At 33.0% G+C, this 24,067-nt stretch overlaps 1 protein-coding gene across 2 annotated transcripts in view; it reads right to left on the bottom strand.

The window, feature by feature from the left end:
• The window catches only part of LOC128678678 (uncharacterized protein), a 52,923-nt gene that overhangs the window by 8,115 nt on the left and 20,741 nt on the right, over positions 1-24,067 (bottom strand). For both annotated transcript variants that reach the window (XM_053760396.2, XM_053760397.1), the window contains exons 2-4: positions 20,700-21,138; positions 20,173-20,347; positions 2,407-2,500 (exon numbers count right to left, since the gene is read on the bottom strand). In XM_053760396.2, coding sequence (XP_053616371.1) covers positions 2,407-2,500; positions 20,173-20,347; positions 20,700-20,875 — 445 coding nt within the window. In that variant the 5' untranslated portion in view covers positions 20,876-21,138. The remainder of the gene's footprint in view (positions 1-2,406; positions 2,501-20,172; positions 20,348-20,699; positions 21,139-24,067) is intronic.

Below are 24,067 nucleotides of genomic sequence, written 5' to 3'. Positions count from 1 at the left end.
AACCTATTCGATACGAAATTTGTTGACGATTTAGACAAGATATTACTCAATTTTAATCAGTTGACTTTCACCCGTGTTACGTGCAATTTTCTGGCATGTGAAACAAATTAACACTAATGTTTACAATGTACATCAAGTCAGGAAAAAAAATCATGAAAGCATTACATGTGTCCAATTGACAACAATGTTTTTTTAAAATTAATTGTCCAAATTGAATATTATTTTTAGTTCTCTAAAATAGAATCTGACATATTTACTATCTATGTACATTGTACATTTCATAAATTTTGTACCTAAGTATACGAAAAACTGTTCTTCAAACTTATCTAGTAAAGCATTGCTTATAATTTAAATACAGAACTTGGTTTGGATTTATCTATTGTTACTAAGTTACACTCTCGGAGCTTCTTCCCGTTGCTTCAGTACACTCAACGGCTGCGAAGCCCAGGATCCTCTAAGTTCTCTATGTCACTTGCTATATTTTTTTTACTATTAAACCTACTAGCAGTTAAATCTTAATTAATGATTTTAACAATGTATGCTTGAAGCTGTCTACACGACATAACCACTAATTAATTTCGGTATGTAGGTTAAGTTGTGCCATCGCCATTATGGTTTAAGAAACTGAATTAATTTTGTATTAGGGCGCTCGTGCTGTTGCAAATGTTATAACTATTAATTTATTGTTTGTCATGTTATGACATGATCTTACTTGGTGAGAAACAAAGTAGGTTGTAGAAATAACCTCACATTATAAGAAAATTTTGGCTAAACAGGGCATATTACGCAAAGCTCAGCGCAGATGGCGCTACTGGTACAACTAAGGTACACAAACATTGCCAATGGAGGCAAAAAGGGCAAATTTTCAATATTGTTGCAGATTTACGACCTTTTTGATCGTAAATCTGCAATACTACCTTCTACGCAATCGTAGTGCAAGTTTAAAGGAAAAAGGAAGCATTTAGTGGATTATCCTGAAAATAATAACACTATTTTAGGTTATATTCTGCATTATTTGGTCAACTGTGGTCATAAACTAATATAAACTTGATTTTGACTGAAGATCTTACCTGTACGAAGTCCATATTTTAATATCCGAGCATTTTTTCGACCGTTTACTGGCTCGAAAATTTTACAGCGTGAGGCGTATCCCATAGTTTTCGAAGTTTTTTATCTTATGGAAAACGATTTTTCCCAATATTTCGGCACCCGAATATGCTACATTGTTGTATATTTTCACAAACGAATGCTTACATAATGAAAGGATTAATAAAGTACTCTAAAATAAACGTTTTAACCGACATAGCAAAAGGCGGTAAAGCTTTTGTGTACCTAGCATAGTGCTGTACTCGGGGGATAAATGTGATAAATGGGAAAATAAAAAAAAATAGATTTTCTTAAATTGTTAACAAGTGCTCTAACAATTTGTAAATTGGCAATATGTGGATTTTAAATATGGAACACCAGTGTTGCTAGATAGTTATTTATTTTTTTAATACACACACTGGCTGTTTAGAAACTCCAAGCATTTCTTGTAATTATGTTTTTTTTTTAATATTGTAAAATTGATCGAGGCCGAGATTTTAAAAGTTATCGTAATCGTGTTTCTACAACTGAGAAAAAAATTGTTACATTGAAATGAAGAATATTTCAAATATCTATTATATTTTTTAAATAAAAAGAAATAAAAATCCATCTGAGTTTCCAATGCATCGCAATAATCAATGCAAATTAATTTAAAATAATCTGCGACACGAATGGTTAGCGTTAAAATACAGATAATAAACGACATACAGATTTATATCGTGACTTTTGTCTATACTCGTCAATGGTCGGATCATGTTGCAATCTCCACGCTAATGGATTTATAAGTTGAATGCAGATTGTACAGTTTCAATAGCTTGATGTAATACCTCCGTAATAATAGTGCTAAATATATCTGTCATTGTATTGTGTAGTACACATTCGTGAACATATTACTTAACTTTTGCTCGCGAGTATCTGATAGTACCTAGTTTGATTTTGATGAAATTTAAAAGGTATGTAGGATCTGTCGATAGAATTTTTAAGATCGTAGAGCATCAAAATAGGTTAAGTCTTTTTTGAAATATTCACAATTTTGTAAAAAATCATCAAAATTTATTATGTTCGCGAGGTCCAGGTTCGTGGCGAACATCTCGTTTATTTAAGGTACACTAGCAGGTTCCACGTTTACTTTAACTTAAACATATATAATATAACTTAAACTATTTTCCACACATTTAATAGGAGACCTTTGTGTTTTTTTCTCTCCGCACGATAATACTTATACCTGCCGATTTATAGTTATATCCAGTATTTTGTAGCCAAATTTTGCAATCGGGGATACGCCAGATGTGAGAGAGAGAAAGAGTAGTAACAGCTTACCACCAGCTAGATGGCCGACGACGCCCGGGTATCCTGCGCACGTGAAATTTCCGTAGTCTTCGTAAATGCCAAACTTAAGGCCTTTGCTGTGTACCTGAAATTAAAAAAATATATATTATATAATATTTTATTTTTATATTCGAACAGTGCGGTAGATACTGTAGTTTGGTTTATGAACATTTATTTTAAGCTAGGAAATTTTAATTTTTCTACTTAGATTCACTGATTTGATCCACATTGTCACTCTATAAAGACAAATTTACAAATTGTCCTCTTTGGAGAAATTAATAAGAAGCGGCGCAACAAAAAGCAGGAGTTGCGCTTGCGCCACTTCTCCATTAAAAATTATTGAATAAAGAGTAAATTATTGATGTAAACTAGTTTGTGAGCTATAAAATTATGACGACTAATAAGAACTAATAAACAAAATATTGCGTCTTTGTCTTGATAGATGTTTTCTATTGAATACAATATTTATTTCTAGTCAAAGCACTTTCGAAGTTTTAAACTGAGTATTAAAAAAAAAAAGTTCCTTTTTAACTGTTACATACGTAGTACTTGTAGATTCTAAAAAATATGCATAAAATAATTAAATTAAAGGCCAGGTGTATGTCGTGGCGTATCTTAGATAAAGGAAACGGGCTTCCTTTGGAACAGGTATCGAAATCTGCAGATCCTTCGCATAATACCAGCTCCCTTCACCGGATATCACAATAATACTGTTCAATGCAATATATTTAGCTACACTGGGTCATACAAATCTTCCATATTAACCACTTTTCTATATTTTATTTACTATTACTAGCTGTGTCCCGCGGTTTATTATTCGGTGTAAATATTTAAAAGTTATAATTTAAAAAAAATGTGTAACATTTAAAAGATATATGACTTTTATAATATAACGCCAATTACTTCATATACCTAAAGCGTTATCGACTATCGAGCTTTTTGAGCAAATTCTACGGGAATCGCGTACTTTCGGGAAGAAAGTATCCAATGTGTCAGCTACCTCAATACCAAATTTCATAAAAAATTTTCATAAAAAATTTACTCAGCCGTTTGAGCGTGTAGAAGTAACAAACGTACTCACAAACTTTCGCCTTTATAATGAGTTTTTGTGGAATTATATTAATTTCGTATACCTATTTGAAGAAAATATAATATTTTTATTGTATTGTCATTTTACTTTTTTGGATAACATTTTAGTCAGGATCAGACTTGGGCTTACTTAAGAATAAGATCCCCCGCAAATGTTGGCCCTTCGTAAATCTCATTCACACCGTTTTTTACAGAATCAAAAAAACAATCCCACAAAAACTATAAAGCAAGAGTATTGTAACATTGTAACGTGCTTCAATTTGGTCATTGTTAAGTAGATAATCTTGTAAGTTTTTGCGAAATAGACCTCTAGGAGGGCAAAAACTTCGATCGCTATCTTCAACAACTTTATTGTAACGACTTTGGCTAATAGATCGGTCTTATCAAGGTTACTTTTATGAGATAAAACAAAGGCTAATGAAATAATCACCTATACAATTGCATAAAAATATTATATATTTCTTACTGTTTATAAATTTTTGCCGGTGACTTCGTTCGGGCGGAAATTATTATTGGTAATTTTGTTATTTAATGAAAAAATCTATCCTAATGGACTGTATTCTATTTACAGATGCTTATGTGCTGTTGCAGAATATAATCCAACTTTGTGTAATGTTTGTTACTCTTTCACGCATATATAATCTACCGGTACGACTGTTATGAAATTTGGTACACGGGTAGAATATAACCTGTAATAACACATAGGATACTTTTTATCCCGAAATTCCCACGGAAGCGAAGCCCTGGAGCGCAGCTAGTCTATATTAAAAAATATCCCATTTACAGTTTTATTATAATAATTAATAAAGATATATCTTATTCGTTGCGACCTTCTGGTGACCGTATACTTGTGCTTAGTCCAAAATATTGGCAAGGCTAAACCGATCATACCTATGCATGTGTTATAAGTATTAGAAAACAATAGTCCAATTCGAAAGTGTAATAAAATCTCTTGCGACATATACATGACATATAAGACGATTACTACTATGAATACTCATGTAACTGCGGTAGGTGTTGACATGTCATTTTTGTGTTTAAGTATTCCATCCTCATGCTGTTCCATTTGCACAATACTTGCTCCATGATATCTATATGTAAACGAACCCCATGCAGCTATTTCGTGTTGAATATTAAAGGCTCTTGGAAGTAAAATATAAAGAAACAGACTTATAGTGTTTGTAGTCAATCCTAACGAATCCAAATTCTAACTAATATTTTTAATGCGAAAGTACGAGTAAGTTTGTTTATTTGTTACTCCTTTACACTCTATCTACTCAACCAATCTTTTTGAAATTTTGCATATTTGTAGTTTGAACGTAGAGTACCGTGGGAAAAAACTAGTAGTATATGTTTAAACTTACTCGAAATAATTGTAAATTTCTACTAGATGTAACAGTTTGCAAGTAGTCAATATGGTACAGAAATTGAGTTAACTAGCTATGACAGTTTAATAAACATGTAACTAAATATTCATAAATTGAAGAAAAGCTTCAAGCCAAGATCACAGTTAATCATGACTTATGTTACGGCTAAACTTCATAGTGCGCGTACACCTAAGTTTAGCCGGCTAGACCTATGTCCAGCCGGAGCCGGTCACTTGTGCGTGTCAGTTGATTACATCTGGTGTAGCCTGCTTATGTTCGGGTAAACCTAGGTTGATCCTTCATCATTTCGGCTAGACCTAGTTGGTTGCAAATGGTTAAATGTAGATTTAAGAATTTATATGCTATTTTGAACTAATTGACTTCATCGACATACCAAATTTCGGACTCTATTAACACCTCTTCGTGTAATCGATATTAATACTGGTAATTAAAGCTCTTAACAGAATTTTTTGGTAGAAGTAACGGGTTACCCAGCAGTAGGACACAACTTCAGGCTAGAAGAAAAAAAATTAAGCTTTGCGTTACTACGCTTCTATACTCTGTATATTGTATTGGGCTCGTGATTTAAATCTCGTGGGAACCAGCGCTTGCGAAACAGTGATGTGCCACTGCGCCGGCTTCCTTTATCTCACCGCACTGCAATTTGTCTGTACTGTGTTTAAATTGTCACACAACACTTTTTAAGGGTTCTAAAATAGTGATTATTATTACTATCGCCTCTCTGTAGCGATTTATTATTAGAAAAAAATGTTTTTTTAAACAGATCATTCTATGGATTTGACCAATAACCTCTCGAAAAATATTTAAAGCAAAATAATATTATTTCTCACTCACAGTACACTACCACTACTTAACTGCAAATTAAATAATCATAAACTAATTTTAAATGTCAGAAGATCACGATGATTATACATTCCTAGAATTTAAAACTAAGATATAAATATTTTATGGGCTTTATAAATAATTTATCTATCTTTTTATTATTTTAGAATAAACAGCATTGTATATTTATTGTGGTCATTTCATACCAATACGGATATAACTGGCTAGATAACTATGAAAAATATTCAATAAATGTTTCGGACCAAATAATACAATATGTACTTCATTAATTAAATAACGAAATAATTAGATCGTGAAAATTCTATTTAACACAAATGAAAGGAATGTGCATTAAGTGCATACTGCCTTTAATTGCTCCTTTCCTTCTTAAAAAGTAGTTTAAAGTTAGTTAAAGTTTGCATGTGAATGTGAATTGTTGTTTTTGACATTAGAATGTCAAAAACAACAATTTATGTTGCAGCTTGTACGATTTCAATCGGATTCAAAAAAACAATTTATAATTAGTACATTTTAATGAGAGCTAAAGGATCTCGTAATTAAATAAAGTGAAAAAAAATGTTATCATCTTTTGTTATTTAATTTTTTTACGTTTTAATAAGTGAAATAGGTACTGTATGACAACAACAGTTTAAGATCTCACCAGGCTTTACATAAGTAAATTAGAATCAAATCCGTTGCTCTCAGTTCCCATAGTATTTTTATTTGAGTTTTTAATTCTTCGAAAAAGAGACTGGCATTTTGAAAATTAAAAAAAAAGAAACAATTCAAAAAGGTCAGCATATATCTCCGTAACCTCTTTTGTTATTCCGCGCGAGTCAGGCGTGAGAACCACGCCTGATCCTCACATGAAGGTCGCTAGATCTCAAGATACAGCCATTCTTGTACCTTAAGCTGTATCACTTATTGTTATTTGTCTTAGTTCGTTCACATCACTAGGGCTGCGGATTTCGAAACTATTGTATGTAATTAGACTGTTGCAATCAACCGTTTAGCTATAAGATTTTTTGCGGAACAAAGTGACGGCGTTGCTTGATTGTTTCCTGTTTGTCTAACCGTGTGTTCGTATCGTGCAAAGATTGGTATTAATACTTCTTAAAATGCTTTATGTAAAGTCATACTGCAAACTACATGGCCATATGTTTGGCGAATTCGCTCGCTATAAAAAAATTGACGCGAGAAAAGTATTTTTGATATTTGTATAATCAAAACCATTCGCGCTTCGTCGTTCGAATGGTTCGTTATAGCTTGAACTTTATGGTCGCCAACATTGCTATAGGCGATAGTGCACCCAGCACATTAAAGTTTTAATTTAACTTAATTGGTCCACGTGTGTCTAGTTATCATGATGTCACCTACAGAATTTACGACACAAAAATACAGTCGAATTAAATCAGGTCAAAACTTTTACTCTTTAAATATTGCTCAATATATCGGCTGAGTGCTGATGAAATATTCATATAGATTGCTGCACTTTAGATGCTTTCTGTTTTTTTTTTTAGAAGAAGTTTCACCGAAACCCTAACAAACACTTCTCGACATCGGTTATTCAGACCTTATTGTACTTAGTGTTAAAATTTTTTCTAATAAACATAACTCTTATCATTATCAGCTATATTTTTGCTACATTTATTGTGATGATGATTTAAAGGCCGGTTCCATTGCTCCATTGCGTCGACGTAGCACGTTGCAGCTCTGTTGTTTTCCATAGGTTTTGACAACGATGTATGTCTTGCGTCAATGTATGTCAATACTTTTCAATATAAAGAATCGAAAGAGATATTTGAGCAAGAAAAAAAATTATCAAGGGCTCACCATGATACTGTACTTTTATTGTACTGTGATGACACGACGTCAATGGGAACACCGCTCATGTGTCGGACGATGACAAGGCATTCGTCGCAATTTGCGATGGGATGTCATGCTGTTTCCGTCCATTTTGTCATGTATGAGAACAATTTCATAGAAAATGATAACATGATTATTTATACAATTTGCAAATAAGTCCCTCTTATCTCACTTTAATTATATATCGACTCACCTATTTTATTTTTAATTTAAATTTTCAAATGTTTTTATGTGTTTTGACATGCTTTTACGATAATATAAGTGATAATATAGAGATTAAAATAACCTAATGGACTTAACAATGACAATCGCATTTTTAATGTTATCACTATCGAAAATTTCAAATCTCAGATTCTCCACACATAAATTCTTCAATAGCTTTCAAATTTCGAATCTCATCACCGATCATCGAAAGCAAATCCATTTCGCTGTTTGCGAAATCACCGGCGTATGTCAAATCGGTCGATTCACAAACTGTCCAACGAAAGCGTAAAATTGCGATTGACTCGATTCAGTGCACTACGCACCGTGGCTCGTTGCCGATCATCGAATCATTGCACTTGACCTCAATGATCAATCTGCTCCGTTACTCATTAACTTTGGGTGATTCCGGTTTTTTTACACTTTTACCGCGACCTTCGTGCGAGTCAGCGAGCCAGCTGTTTTTTCTCACGGCAAACTGCGCTTGTGTCGACATTGAACCGATTTGGATAAGCCACAGTCTGTGTGATAACTTTGATGGTAGAATTTGGGTCATTTTATCTGTCGTAGCGTAGCTTTATGTATTTTTTTTCGGCTATGTATAGTCTTTGAACAATTCACGAAAATTCGGCATACTTTGCAGGTTTCTTATTGCAGTAAATAAAAGCTTCCATACAAACTACATTTCTTGCATTCGCATCGGCATGTCTGAGTTCGGCATAGTGTTGAGCCGTTGAGCAGAGACAAAAGCCCAAACTCAAAAACCGTGTAAATTTATAATAGTTGACATCTAAATATCTCAGTTCTGTTTACTTTACGATTTGTATAGTAACGGTAAATCATGTCATTATCTTCAAATTACTTCTTCTTTTGTTCATATAGCTCCGATTGCTTACGAAATACGATCACTAGAATTCGCATCAGTAAAACCTCAGCCTATTGCCAATTTTCATTAACAGCACTCACCGTCAGATCTATAGAAATATGAATATTCACAAAGCGAGGCGAAACAAAAGATTATTTAAGGCTGGGCCAAGGTCCAGTAAGGACATTACATGACCAATTACGTATTAATATTGGACTCGAGATCAGAACAGCCTAGATAAGTGGAACACGGTCAAGATAATTACATTTACAAAAGCAGGAATTGGTAATTTAACAGCTGATAAATGTTTTTGGCATATGTACTTGATTGTCATCAAGGTTTTTTGGTGAGTCTGTTTGCTAGGCATGCAGACAGATAAGATCATTATAATAAGTCGAAATCTTGAGCCCCCTCAAAATATTACCACAATCATTTTGTGTAGAAAGGCAAGATAAAATAAACTTTTCCAACGACGTCATTGCATTATTGTCCCACCAGCTACTAGAACAATCGAACCCACCCTTACCACATTTAGAGCGCGAACACAATGCTAAACCGCATCGGTTCAAGAGCACTAGATCTAGGTTTATACCAATTGAAGAAAGCCTATCGCCTAAAGAATTTCTTCTCTGTGGAGCGTGACCGTTGGTAAAAGCCAATGTTGACGTAAACGTTGTTGGGGCAACACTGACGAATCATTAGGATATTCTAGATTTGTTTCCTCTCTCTCTCACTCATCCTTCCACGCCCCAGTTGCATTTATGGGTGCGACGCAAGAAGCTAGGGATCCACGTACAATAAACGCAAAAATTTTGAAAATTTGGCTCTACTTTTTGGCGCTCTCAGGCATCAGACATCTTTAAGAATGCTGCCGTTGCTTATCAGCTGTCAAGGTTTGACGTCTCTTGGTCGTATCGTACAACATCTACTAGGAGGATATCATATAAAAGTGATCCTATTCTGAGGTTTCCCGTGAAGTTTATTCATCTCATTAAGTTTTTGGTAACATTAAAGGCAGTTTGAGACATGCTTAGCTAATTACGCCATGGTTTTTCGACAAATCGTTTTAGTAGAGTTTGTAGCATTATCGAATAAATCGTCTTCTTTAAGTTCTTAGTTGGATTAAGCAATAAAAACTTTAGTAAATTATCTTCAAATATTGATTGGGAGATTATAGTGTTTTGCTTTTGGCAGAAAGACATCTGCTTAAAGCCGCTTCGTCCGCTTCCTCTCTTCAGTTTGAAAACTCCCGAGAACAGTTCAGTAGGATCATAAGTAAAGCCACAATAGCGGACAATTTAACTGAGAAAGCGGGTAACTGGGACTGATTTTGATCGTCTTGTGTTATGTTCATATATGTTGGGATTGGCGGAGTCTATGGTTTCGGCCGAGATTATCTTAAGACCTACTTGCCTACATGTAGGATTGACAGTTGCAATATATCTAACAGCATTCAAAGTATAGCCTTCCCTTGATTCACTTTTGCAATCTGCGCGGGATGAGAAGCATCAGGCATGTTTTATATTTTCCTTTCGCTCATCGCCAGCATGGAATTATCTCCAAGCTAGGCGACTGATCGGACGTTAAAAATGGATAAACATTTTTAGAGTAGTTTCCGAGAAACCAATCACATACAAATATAAAAGAATTATTCGTTTAAATATATTGTGAAAAACTGGGCCTAACTAACTATATAGATTTTAGAAAATATCAGTTATGATAAATGATTGGTGAATTCTCAGGGGACATTTACCCCACAAACAAAATTTACTAAGTGCTAATTTAAATAATATGGTGACTGTTGGTGTTTGGCAAAGAGTGTTAACCTTTTAGCAATTTGCATTTTCGTTGCCAAAGTGCTAATTATTATTATTTACATTTTTATATACGTATATGTATATAAACTTTTGAATTACTTTATTGGCTTTCGAATATTCTTGGTTGTAAATGTTTGTGTCATTTTCTAATAAAAAGGTGATTGAACTAATGGATTTAGAAATAAACTTAACAAAACATTCAAGGTCTTCATACTACTCTAATAACATAAATCTATTGATCAGTTATTTATTTAATTACTTTAATTCCGCAGTGTAAAGCTACAAGTAATTTAAATACAAGTATTTTCAATATTAAGGGAATTACAAATAATTCCCTTAATATTGAAAATTCGTTAGATTATTGCAGCGTTTATATCCTTTATCCCAAAATTAGATTATAACATATGACATGTTCCAGCAAATTTTCTCTTTTTTGCGATAAGCGCTTATGTTATGTTATGTTCGTCTGTAAATGGTGCAAATGGTTGTTCAGTAATGTTGAGTTCATACTAACGATACCATACACTAGTTACTTACTAGTTATTTATAATCAAAACAGCAAAGAGAATTGAGAAAGGTTTATTGATAGGTCGATGTCGAGACCTAATGATCTTTGGACATACCAACCTAGGAATCACAACTGAATGCCATCCACTTGTATCGGACGCCCTTCGACCTGTGTCGATGTGAAGGTGTGGCCCTACGTTCGACTCCTATAGCTAGTTATTTCTAATTATGTCTAACTCCTGCCCTGAATGATACTAAATATTATTTAGAAATTTTGTGCTGTTACGTATTAAAGGCTAATTTGATGTTTTTTTTTTCAATTAAATTTTACCAACCAGTACTGATGGAAAAGATAGGTATAGCTATCGCAAGTGATAGAATATTTTTAGTTACTTCCATCAATGTATACCAGTATACATATATTACACAGTGTAAAGAGTCATAATTAACAATTTTCGCTCTCCTTTGTGGGTTATCTATAATGAAAGTTTTAAGTGATGTAAAAAAAATACGTTTGAAATTCAATCAACAAATATACAGTATAATTTATCTTTGTATGGATCAAGTATGATTTTGTATTAATATTAATGTTTTAGTTATTTAAGTTATATTTAGTAAAATTTATGTCCAGCATTTGTGTATTAGACTAACAAGTAGAGCTTCACACCGCTGAGAATTTTTTAACAGCCACTACCTATTTCATATTTTGTGTAGGTATCTTAAACAAAAGTCTTATTTTAATTCCAACGATAGTTTCACGAGATAACCTAACGAAGTAACCGATAAACTTAGCTTTTATAATTCTTCTACAGATCACAGGCGCAACGAATAACGTGACGTCTATATATTTCAACAGAGAAAATGCAATGTAAATAAATCGACGCCAAATGGCGCAGATCATGCAAACATGAACATAGTTGCACATTGCAAATGGGCATCGATCTTTCATCCTCCGTCCGTATGATACCGCTTTAGAACAACGAATGAATAGAAGGGTAATTCATAAAGTATAATCATCTTATTAATATTTATAACTTTGAAGTTGATACGAGACACATTCAAATAAGTTAAATTGTTATAACGTTCGTAGACGTTGTGTCATGTGTCATTGTAACTAACACTAAATAAATAATTAATTATTTCGAACAGAATTCTTTCGAAATAATTATTTATTTATTTTAGCAATATTCGGGACACGGGTGAAATATCATATAAGACAATCTTTATTCCGAAATTCATTAAGTAGATAAACTTTAGTTATGGTTAGTCTTAGGTATATAGTTTCAATTCTACGTTCTCATCTTTTTATAACATATATATACACGTTTAGAGCGAAATATATATGCCATTATGATACTAGTATCATAAAAATAATCACACTATATATTTTTTGCAAAAAAAGTAAATAAAATGTCCAATGTTCATGTATGACATAGTCAAAAAAAGGTCAAGCTTATCATAAGATTGCATTGTCATCCAAACAAAAATTTATTTTACTATTTTATCCTTGGTCTAAGTATACTTTATTTCGGTGTTAGACGCTTTTATCTCAGCCAAGTCTTAATTATTGTAATCAGTGTGAAAAAATATTTGCTGTACATATATGGTTCGAATTTTTTAAAATATTTTAGAAACGTAACTAACCATAATGAAACGGAGAGAAAACAACAAAATGTGGCTCAATTTTTTTCCTTTTAAGACACGAACGAAACCTTAAAAATGGTAAAGATACATTTCATTAATAATTAAAGTGGGTAGTTTATCATTCTAGCTAATTAGTAAAGTCACTTAACGAATATACGACTATATTTTACTCAATATGAATACCCGTGATGTGTGGACGTATATGTGTTTGGTATAATTAATTATGTTAATTGGTAATAAAGCCGAACAAATGGTCTATTATTGAAATTTATTGCACAAAGCATCTTTAAAGATCATGATGACAATTGATGCACATTGGTGATAACTTAATGTGCAACTGTATGATTTAATACAATTTAAACTCCCCAATCTCTATATTTATGTACATAGAGAGCACATATCTACCGTTTATTTATGTCCTTAGATTGAAACACAACAACGATATAAATTATTTTAGTTCATTATTTCTGAGATATGCTGTGCAAGTAATAAACTAAAAAAACAAGAAATTAAGTCTGAAACACTTATTTCCAACTATTCAACGCTTTCCACGGTCATTTGTGTTCAGTTTTATGTTTTTCTTTTCTAGTTAATTAAGTCCCCTGCTGGACCTTCCCAAACTTCTTCCACGCATTCCTGTCTTGGATGTTAAAAGATAAAGATAAAAGATATTTTATTTGCTTACTTGCTATCTTGCTATTTCTATAAGTATTACTAATTGTTCAAGTTTGCAATTTTGAGTATAATTTCTAAATTTTAGACTAATATTCACATGCTATATTTTTGCTTTGCTTACTAAATTTGATGAAGAAAATTAACTTATCCAACGTTTGGCCGCACAATTTTATCAAAACACTGCCAACATAGGTGCTATTATAAAATTTGTATTATGAAATGTTAAAAGTAAAAGTGAAAAATAAACTAAATTGAACGTTCTCACTAAACGGATCAAATTATAACTAACTACGTGTGTAAATGTAACATGACATAATCAAAATATCACTTTCTCTGAACGGAATTTAAAAGGCTTTTAGTAGATACTCACAGGTTGAAACAACGAACTTGAACAATAAAATAAAACGTGCAACTTTTATTTTATTGAATTTATTACTTACATTTTAATGATGCGACAAAAATCTTTTTGTTTCATGAGTAAAGTTAGACTCACAACGAAATTATTACTATCAAGAATATAATCCTGCTTGGCATTATACTTAAAGCTTATGAGTACAAATTTATACCGCGCGAAAAAATTGTCACAGAAATGCTAGACAAAAATTATAGGAACAGAACATTACAAACGAAAAACAGATATACGGCATTACAGTGCCAGCTTGAATAAAAATTATCAATTTCAAAAAATCAATCATGTGTAATTAATTCTTCTTCTCTTTGCGTGTCGACTGAACTAAATTTAATTGTAATATAATTAATTAATAACGTTGAGTAAAACACGAATATAAAGATAAACCACTAACGTAATTGTGCAAGTCACAGGTAACCGGTGTAATAACCAAACTGCATTGCCACACCTTCTCACGAGACGACATATTTTGACCAACACCTAATGAAAAGTAGGTGATCTTTCGACATACCGTGAATCTTTAAAAGTTAAATCTGTAAAAATATCTCACGATTGCCTTAGTTATAATGATTTCTTATATATTTCGCTAATTTATGGACAAATAAACAATTACATTAATTTTCATATGCTAAACTAAAACTGGCTTGAATTAAAATTAACTCGAGTTTAAACCTAGTATTAAAGTAGTCTATGTTTTAAAATGAGAGGGATTTAAGTATAATTGATTTCATAGGACGCCCAAGACTTCTTAAATGAATACACTTTTGCTTTTTTTTAAGTTTATAATTTTCTATACTTTCAATTTATTTTCATTTGTTTGGAATTTTCAAGTCATTTCCCCGTTATTTATTTGACTACCTATGTATTAAATTTGAAGGTGGTTCAAGTAACAGTTATTAATATTATACATGCCAATCACACATACAGAAGAAATCAACGTGCCAGCAGATAATTGCACAAATACCGAAACAAGGCGTTTAATTGGATTGCTCTGATCGTTTTAGTGCGTGTAAATGGTTTAATTCTACAAGATCAACTTGCAGGTTAAAAAGAAGCAGCTACAAGCAACGCTAAAAAAATCTCTTTGAAAATTAAACGCAGCCGCAAATGGTACTTCAAAATTTTTCATCTATATGTGCTACTATGGGATAATGATCACCTTGTTGATCTGTTACTGACTCTAATCGGTATGTCATGGTTTGTCTGACAACAGTTTCGTACATTTATCCATTAATTTCCCAACTATCTGGGACTAGTTGGGCCCCGGGGCTTTGCTCCCGTGGGAATTTCGGGATAAAAGTACCCTATGTGTTATTCTAGGTTATATTCTACCCGTGTCTCTAATTTCATAACAATCCGTCCTATAGATTTTGCGTGAAAGAGTCAACATACAGACATACATCCTCACAAACTTTCACATTTATAATAAGTATAAATAGGATGGACATACATAACTAGTTATTTACTTTCACCCTTATAATGTAGAAGTACCATAACATTAGTTTATCCACGAGGTATTATAATAAAGCGTAGCTTGTCTACGCTGTCGTGTATTTTATTAGCACTTTCACGGCACGCGACCGCCGCACGCGCATCTTCTGCGGTCACAATCACAAACAACGACATCGCGTTGTGGTCGTGATAATGAGAGATGCGCCAGCGCTTCCTCGTCGCTACTGTTGCGCAAGATATTGCTTTTTGCGGCTATAAACTAATATAGATGTTGGCTGGGATTGTAATCATATGATTAGCGCATGCGATTTCATGGGATGTCAGAAATAGCGTCGTCTATGAAGTCTTCATCGGAGTAAGTCGTATAAATTTATGGTGTTGCGAATGAAAAGATATCGAGAATTGTTATATTGGCTATACACTGTAAATGTACATACACTGTAAATTGTTATATTGGCTATACGCGGTAAATAGAAGCTCTCATACAAACTACGCAATGTTTATTGTTGAGTTCGGCCATAGTGTGAGTTTCTTCCCTAAAATCGGAGGCAAACCCAAGTAAGCTAAATAAAAAGCGATATATGAGACAGGCATTTTCACAAATAGAATGCAACCTAAAACTGTGGGTTTTACTCGATCACGTGCGAAGAAAGTGGTCATTAACATAATCCATTAACAAATAATGTCGGTTTACATAGACGTGAGTTTAACATACAATTTACGGTACTGCGTGAAAGTAAATGATTTATTATTTTAATTTTATGGGTGGCATAAATATTTTATTCCGGTGTTTAATATTGATTTATTTCATTCTCATTTTCTGTATTTTTTTTAAATGGTTATGTGTTTTGTTTCGTTTTTTGTTCTTTGTTTGTAATTTTTCATGCTAATTAAATTATAGGTGTCACGTATTTAATATTTAAAAATCTTAAAAATACATATTTTTAAGAAACTTCTCTGAAAACATATTAGCATTTTATATATTTTATTATTAACAAATTCAGCTGTCGCTATTGGGTAGGTAGGTACTGACTGGTAGGTTTACTGGGAAAAAGTTAAAAGCACGTACCTATATTTATTCAAATAACAAAATTCTAATGTTACTTTAATGGGTCAGTTTTATTAATTACGTGATTTACATTTTTTTTTGTTCTCATTAAGTGTTTTCGGATTATCCGACCTGCATGTTTTGACTTAGCCTTTAAAAGTACCCGTTTGACCCGCTTAAAGTATATTAGAAATTCTTTTTGACATAATAACCATATGACTGTTATATAACTAAACTCCATACAAATTATTATTTTTGATATCAGTAAAAAGTATACGATTTGTTTAGTTGGAAATTAATTTAACTCTCATCCATTTCTCCTATCATTTTTAACACATACAAATAGACCTTCAGTTTATGAAACCAAACCAGTGAAGCACAAATGAGCGGAATGCCATCAAGATCGGTTTCACTATGAACACCAGAGACAATACAGAGTAACGGCAGATAAATCACGTAATTAATGTCGTCAGTTAGCTAACTATAGTAACGCGGTGGATGCACGACACTCATTATACCATATTACATGTGATAACTATGTAATTGATATGCGTGTTGATCCTTAACTTCATACTTTGCGAGATGCAGCGTTCATTGGACTAATAAAATCAGAGAAATAGGAATTATTACACTAGTTACATCAGTAACTAGTGTAATTAATCCTATTTCTCTGATTTTATTAGTTTTGCATTATCGTTCGATTTTGTAGCTGCAAGTTAGCTGAAGCAACTCCAGCTCTTGCCCGGACCTGGTAGAAGAGACAAATGTTTGTTTGATGCCGTCAAGGATGATATGCGTGCCAATTTTTTTCTCATATCGAAATAAACATGGCAGTATCATTCAGATCTCTCTCTCTGATAATCTATCAGTCTACGTCGGAAGAAACCGGGAAAAAGCTCACGTACCGTACGTCATTGGGCGTCGGAGCCCGGTGACCGCTTTCCTTCCTTTTCGTATCCAGACCATTAATGATCTGACAAGGAATGCCGAAGATCGTACGAAGTGGATGAGAGAGAGAGATCTGATCTCCAGCGATGTTTTTTCGATATAAGAAAAAAATAACATAATTAAAATATTATTTTAATTTTCGTATACAAACTTCAAGCTGATGACATGCTTCACTTTATAGCTACTTCTATGTATTAGCATACCCCTTCAATAAAATTTTCAGATATTTTAAATCTCCAGTTTCCGAAGATTTATTGAGACATCATATTTAAGTTATTGTAAAATATTAACTATGTTTAACATTTGAATTGACTTACGTAAGTAAACGGGGATCACAAAAGACTGATAATGAAAATGAAGTAAATAATTCTAAAATCATGGGATCATGTTTGATTTTCCTAAACGCCTTTTTAACATCGTCTTATACTTTTCTTTTTTTTTTAATTTTCATCAAATCATTCATATTTTTGTAAGAACATTTGTATATTGACATATTAATAAGCGGTGGTGGTGTAATCTGACTCATGTATAGTAGTTTTCATCGGCCACCACTTGCTTCCGGTGGAGGAAAACATCGCGAGGAAACCTGCACACTGGTTAATTATTAACTTGTGTGTAATATGGAGTGTGTTAAGTGGTTATGTGTGTTTAATTCCACGTAATAACCATGACCCTCAGCCATGAGGAATACGACTATGAAGAAAATATTCACATAAGAAAGCCTTCATTTAAATTTAACGATAATTGTAACAAGCATTCTCAATATAAAGACAATAGACAGATGTAAAACTGCTGAAGATGTAAAATTTTATAGCAAAATAGCCAATTTTACGGGTTATATACCGTCTTATGGCCGTCATTGCCGGAACAATAGGGTAGGCGTGTACAAATTACTCTTAATGAATAAGTTATGAATAAGTCATGTGGGTGCAAGGACTTCTTGCGATTTCATTCCCACGATTATCGTTGCGAATCGATTAATTCATGTTAGCGTGATTTATTTATTATTGTTATTGATTTTTAGCATAATTGCGAAATAGTTAATAATAAATTATTAATTTCCCAAATATTTTCTATCATTATTCGATCGATACACAACTTCACGCAAATTAAACGCGAATAAAATTGGGCATCAAAATTTCTTTTATAAAATGAGGTTAATTATTTTCATATTTAATTGCTATACAAGGCACCGAATATTAACTAAATTACCCATTGCGAAAAAATTTGGATAGAGTTCATTGACAAGGCATTAGGTATTCATAATATAAATATAGATTAATTATTTCAAACAATCTACATTTCAATTATATTCATAATAACTAATTATGAGGTTTTTGAACTGCGTGAAATGGCGCAGAAATATAAAATATTGCCTATGACTGCTTCCTCATGTTTTTACTTTATTTTAAATTGCATTTGTAATCTAGAACGTTTCACGTCAACATATTACAACAGTTTGGCAGACAGAGTTAATAAAAAATCAAGTCGTTTCATTAATTTATACAAAAGGCATATTTCCAAGGCAAAGTGAAGGCGATACATATATTTTTTTAACCTAACGGTATGGCACCTTTAATATATGAGGGCGTTGAAAACACATAAACCCAATATGGAGTAAACTTATTGTAACTATTCAAATATCGCCTACACTAAACAGGCTATTGTCTGTGATTACAATAATTAATCATTCATTGTATTGAAAATACAATAATTTGTATCATAAATATAAAAAAATATTACACTATCTTACATCAGTGATATTAAAAATATGTTATTAAATACTTATCAGCATCAGCAGTAATTTTATACGAAACTAAGGGTCATAGTTCTGTTATTATTCTCAACAATTGCTCAACTTAAAATTGCGTAAAGAGTTATTAAAACTAAACAATATCACGGGACACCTACTGCCATACAATTTCTACACCGATAGCCGTGGGACATTCGAACAATAAACAATGAATCTATGAAAAGTTCATCGCTAAAGAACGATAGAGAATACAATGTAAGTACTCGTAATATGCGATAAGGCTTTTTAGTCCTAATCTATTTAATACTAGCGGCCCGCCCCGGCTTTACTCGCTCACCTAAACCTTTCTCAGGAGTCACACTATCAATTGGTAAAAACCACATGGAAAATTCCTGCAGTTGTTTTTGAGTTAATCGCGAACAGACAGACAGAAGAGGACTTTGTTTTATAATATGTAAGGAAATTTTGCATTAACAAACAAATCATGTCCGTGCAGTAAACCGTTGAAGAGTTTTCGTTGAGAGCCGATCTTAGAAGATCATTCGGTCATGCGTATTATAATGCATTATAATTTAAACTGTCTGATGGAAATCGACGTGAAAATTTTAACCCTGTAAGAGAAGCGAGAGTAAGTGAAATGGACATTTACTATTAGACTTTGGGACCAACTAAGGAATAAGTATTGCGAATATTCCATGGTCCAAAAGTTCAAATATTGCGATGTGCAAATTTGACATGTACTCAATAATTAAAAGTACGCAACGGATTTTCATATGGGTTTTTTTAATAGATAGAGTGATTCCTGAGGAAGATTAAGGTTAATGACTAAATACATTATATAGTTAATATTCATTAATTACATGTATTTAAATTGATAAATAATTACCATAACTAATGAAAAGACAACGTTCAACAGATATGTTAATTGCGTATAGGTAATTTGCATCTTGCATTATGGTCATAAAACATATTGTTTATATATTATGCGTTAGCATGTGTTAATGCATTACCATTCAAATTGTTACAATGTTATCTAAATAAGTGAATCACAGAAAAGGTTATATGCTTTTTACAAATAAAAAGTGTTTGTACGTAATTAAATCTTGCAAGCTTCAATTTGCAATGGCGCACAGAGAATCGGCACCCAACGACAGAACTCCTGTATTGTCTACATGTCCGCGCAGGACATGATTTTTTGTTACGTGTTGAATGTAACAAAACTTTTGCATATATACGATAACAGCAACCCAAATGAAAAGAATGAGTGACTCACGTAATCGGCCAAGCTCTTCATGCCGTACGGGAAGCGTTCCCTGTCCGGCACCAGTTTCCCGCGCGGGTCCCGTTCCCGTTCCGGCCAGCAGTCGTCCACGTTGATGTACTCGTACCCCGCCGCCGCGTACCCCTCGGCAACCAGAATATCCGTCATCGTCCGGAACAGACGGTCACTGAAAAATAATAAAAGTTTAAATTCACGAAAATCTGTTTGTGTTTCTATTTAACTGTTACGCTTACACGGCTAAACCGCTGGGCCGATTTTGATGAAGTATGAAATAGATAGGCTACCGCAGCCGGAGCTACGGGCTCGTGCTATACTTGGTCAAACTGAACAGCATAAAACACAACACTAAAGATCTAGGTAAGTTTATTTTAAATGTAGAAGTACCTAAATCCAGTAATAGACATTAATAGAAAATTATAAAATACTCTATTGATTTTGGAAAAACACCCTTTGATATATTTATAACTGAGTGTATATATTAATAACAAATACATATTAGATTGATACTCTAATCTTACCTGATACAGTTATCAGGATCATTTTTGCAGTCCGTGTTGCACCGAAACCTTTCCCAGGCCAGCCAGCCCATTGGTGGGGTCAAGGCCAACCCATTGTCCAATCCAGAGATAGTCCCAAACAAGCACACACCAACGCACACTGTCCACAAACTGACACACGACTTAAAAGATGCCATTACTATAATCACAGACAGAAAAGTTTAAATTGTTCTCGTTAAAAATACTATCCTCATAGTTTTCAATCACTGTTCGATTTTGTTTAACAAAATCACCACTATAATCTAAATATTGCGGTCTGACACTACTGACAGTTATGACATTAGTGTCAAGTCTCAGAGGTTATCTAGGCAGTAAAGAGGTTCAAGGAAGAATTTGATCAATATTATCCGCGGAGTGTTTATGGTCGATATTATCACAGGCGATCCTTCGGGTAAATTATCTGTAAACAAAGAAAAATTTGCATTATAAATTGATGCTGATGTAGAATATCATAAGAACTACGAATACCGCTGATAATAAAACTTATCTAGTTGGTTCTGTTAGTTTGTTGACTTTGCTAATAGCTGTTCTAAATTTCAGTATTATCCTTTTTAGATTATATATGTCTATAGAAAATGTTTACCGTGGCTGATATAGCGATGACATTTTAATTGAAATATAGAAGACACATAATCTATAAAACTTTCAGAAGGATTTCCGGGGATCCGCTTCCGTGGGATCACGGAAGCGGATCCCCGGGAACTATTTAATGTCATTTATTGTAATTGTCATTGAAGGAATATTAGCACAAAAAACGACAACATTCAGTTATGTCTTCCCTACAAACCTGGCGTGCGACTGTGCGCAAGTAATTAAGACTTATCTGTCATATCTAGGGTCATATTGACAGCGTGTTATTACATAAGTCTAATAACGTAATTATATAAATTACTAATAAAACTCCCTCATCACTTAAATCGTGAATTCATTGTAAAACTGTAAATTGTGGCCTTCATGACGAAGTTCTTGGTTTTAAATTGTATTTTCCCCAGGTCAGTTCTTTCTCCAGTGTTCCATCTTATGTTTAAATCTTCTACTCTACTACTGTTATTAAATATTATTTAAGGTAAAGTATGTTTTGTCTCTTTAATCAATACCAAATTTTGTAAAGTGCGATAGTGACCAAACATGATTTAGCTTACAGTATTCTATAACTTTCTTATGAATACCAGGTTATAACTATAACCTAGTCGTAAACAGGGCTGAATATCGAGGAATTATTAATTACATAAAATTGAACACAAAGAGCAACTTTCTTTGCAGTGTCCTTCCTATTGCACTAGCTGCTAACTAGTGCACAAGTTTCATAAACATCTATTTTCTTATCAGATTTGACGATAAAATCTGTCAAAATACCATAGAATATCACTACTCACTAGACAGTAAGTATATACAAAGTTAGTTCTGATTGTCTATTCTTGTTATCTTTAAAACTACGCAATGGATTTTGATGCTGGTTTCTTTAATAGATAGAGTGATTCAAGAAAAAGGTTTAGTTATATAATTTATTTAGGACCTTTTATTATTAAACATTTAACCGAGGAAAGCCGGGACGGACTGCTAGTTTATAATAAATGCTAATAAGGTGAGACACGATTTTCAAGCTACCATTGATATTTATAAATGCCAATAATATTGCAAAATGGCTGCCGTCCTTTAGATGATGGAGCAATTTCATCCCAATTAATTTAGACTATAATGTAACTCAAAGAATTCAATGGCTTGACTAAGTTAAACATAAGGATTTAGAGGAATTCAATAAATATTCAAATACTAACTAATAGGATATAGAAATAAGAATCAAATTAAAAAAGTTAAGTAAGTATTACATAAGAAAAATATTCTATTTTTTTATGTATATTACAGAACATATATAAGCTTTTATAGAACGAGAAGAGATATCTAAAACCTTATTTACTGCTCACCTATTCTATAGGTTATATTTAATACTGTTTAATGTTTCCTTATTTCAATGCCCCGTAAGTGCCCCGATGAAAGTTGTCACACACTCTCATAGTTTTGGACTTCGGATGGTTGAAAAATCCGATGAATTATGTAACAAGTAACGCGATAAAAAACAAACAATTATTCAACTGATCTTATTATTTCAGTAAAGATCGTAACAAAAAGCTATCCAATCACAATTAGAATATTTCATATTTTTAAAACACAGAGTATACAATAGATTGTTTGCTTGCTATCTGGACAGATTTTTTTACATCCTTACATATTATAAAACAAATTCCTCTGCTACTGTCTGTCTGTCTGTTCGCGATAAACTCAAAAACTAATGCACGGATTTTCATGCGCTTTTCACTAATAGATAATGTGATTCCTGAGGAAGGTATAATTTATTATGCTTTACCCGAGCGAAGTCGGGACGGGCGGCTAGTGAATCGAAAAAAGAATCAGTATTATAGATAGTACAACCACCTGATGATGGTCCTTGTTTTTTTAAGTTTTTGTTTTGACTCTAGGATCTTTGACAAAGAATAAAAGTCGGGAATGCAGAAACATTATATTTTGTAATATAATTTCGAGCCTTTTCTATAGGTACCATTTCCTTGAACCCGCTCAAATCACGTTATTATGATTATAGCAATCCAGCGCACGCAATTATAGTACTTAAGTAATCAGACAATTGTATTATAGGTTAGTAAGTAGATAATTTGTAACTGCGTCAAACAAATGGTTTTGCAATGATCGATTGTCTTAACTAATTTCAAAATTAATATGAAATGTATTGTTTTCATAGACCTTTGCAGGGTTGGTCGATTTAAGTACTTTTTTTCAAAGTATCAACTAATTATTTTAACCAGTGGTCCAGTACTATTCCTGTAGGTAATATCTTTTATCTAGGGCCGATTATGGACCAAATGAACATTTTCTAATCTTTCTTATGGAATTGGTGTCAGATTTTAATCAAGTCATAATGCGCCTCCACCGTTATCATTAAGAATAACTACAGTACTTTTTTCAAGCTGCAAGGAACTCAATGGGGCAATGGTTAGAGCGCTTGGCCTGTAATAGTGACGGTTAAGACACGCTCACAATGATCGGTCATTGGATGGGTGACCAAAAATGTATTATCTTGAGCTGCGGAAGGCTCGATATGCCGTTAGTCCCTGTTGCATTTGCAGTCGTTATAATCTGCCAAATGTGCTCATTTGGCAGTGGTCATACTCCTTATCCGTAAGGAAGGCAGGCCCCAGCAGTGGGGACATTTAAATGGCTGTTGGTGATGATGATGAGTCCAAGCTGATGAAACTCAAGCTTTTGACAACAATGTTCACCAAACCGTGGAATACTATAATAATTGTGCGCCAGGT

This window comes from Plodia interpunctella, chromosome 20 (genome assembly GCF_027563975.2).
Source record: "Plodia interpunctella isolate USDA-ARS_2022_Savannah chromosome 20, ilPloInte3.2, whole genome shotgun sequence".
Classification (NCBI taxonomy): Eukaryota; Metazoa; Arthropoda; class Insecta; order Lepidoptera; family Pyralidae; genus Plodia; species Plodia interpunctella.
Note: the sequence above shows the minus strand (reverse complement) of the source record. Positions and strands in the feature narration are given on the sequence as shown.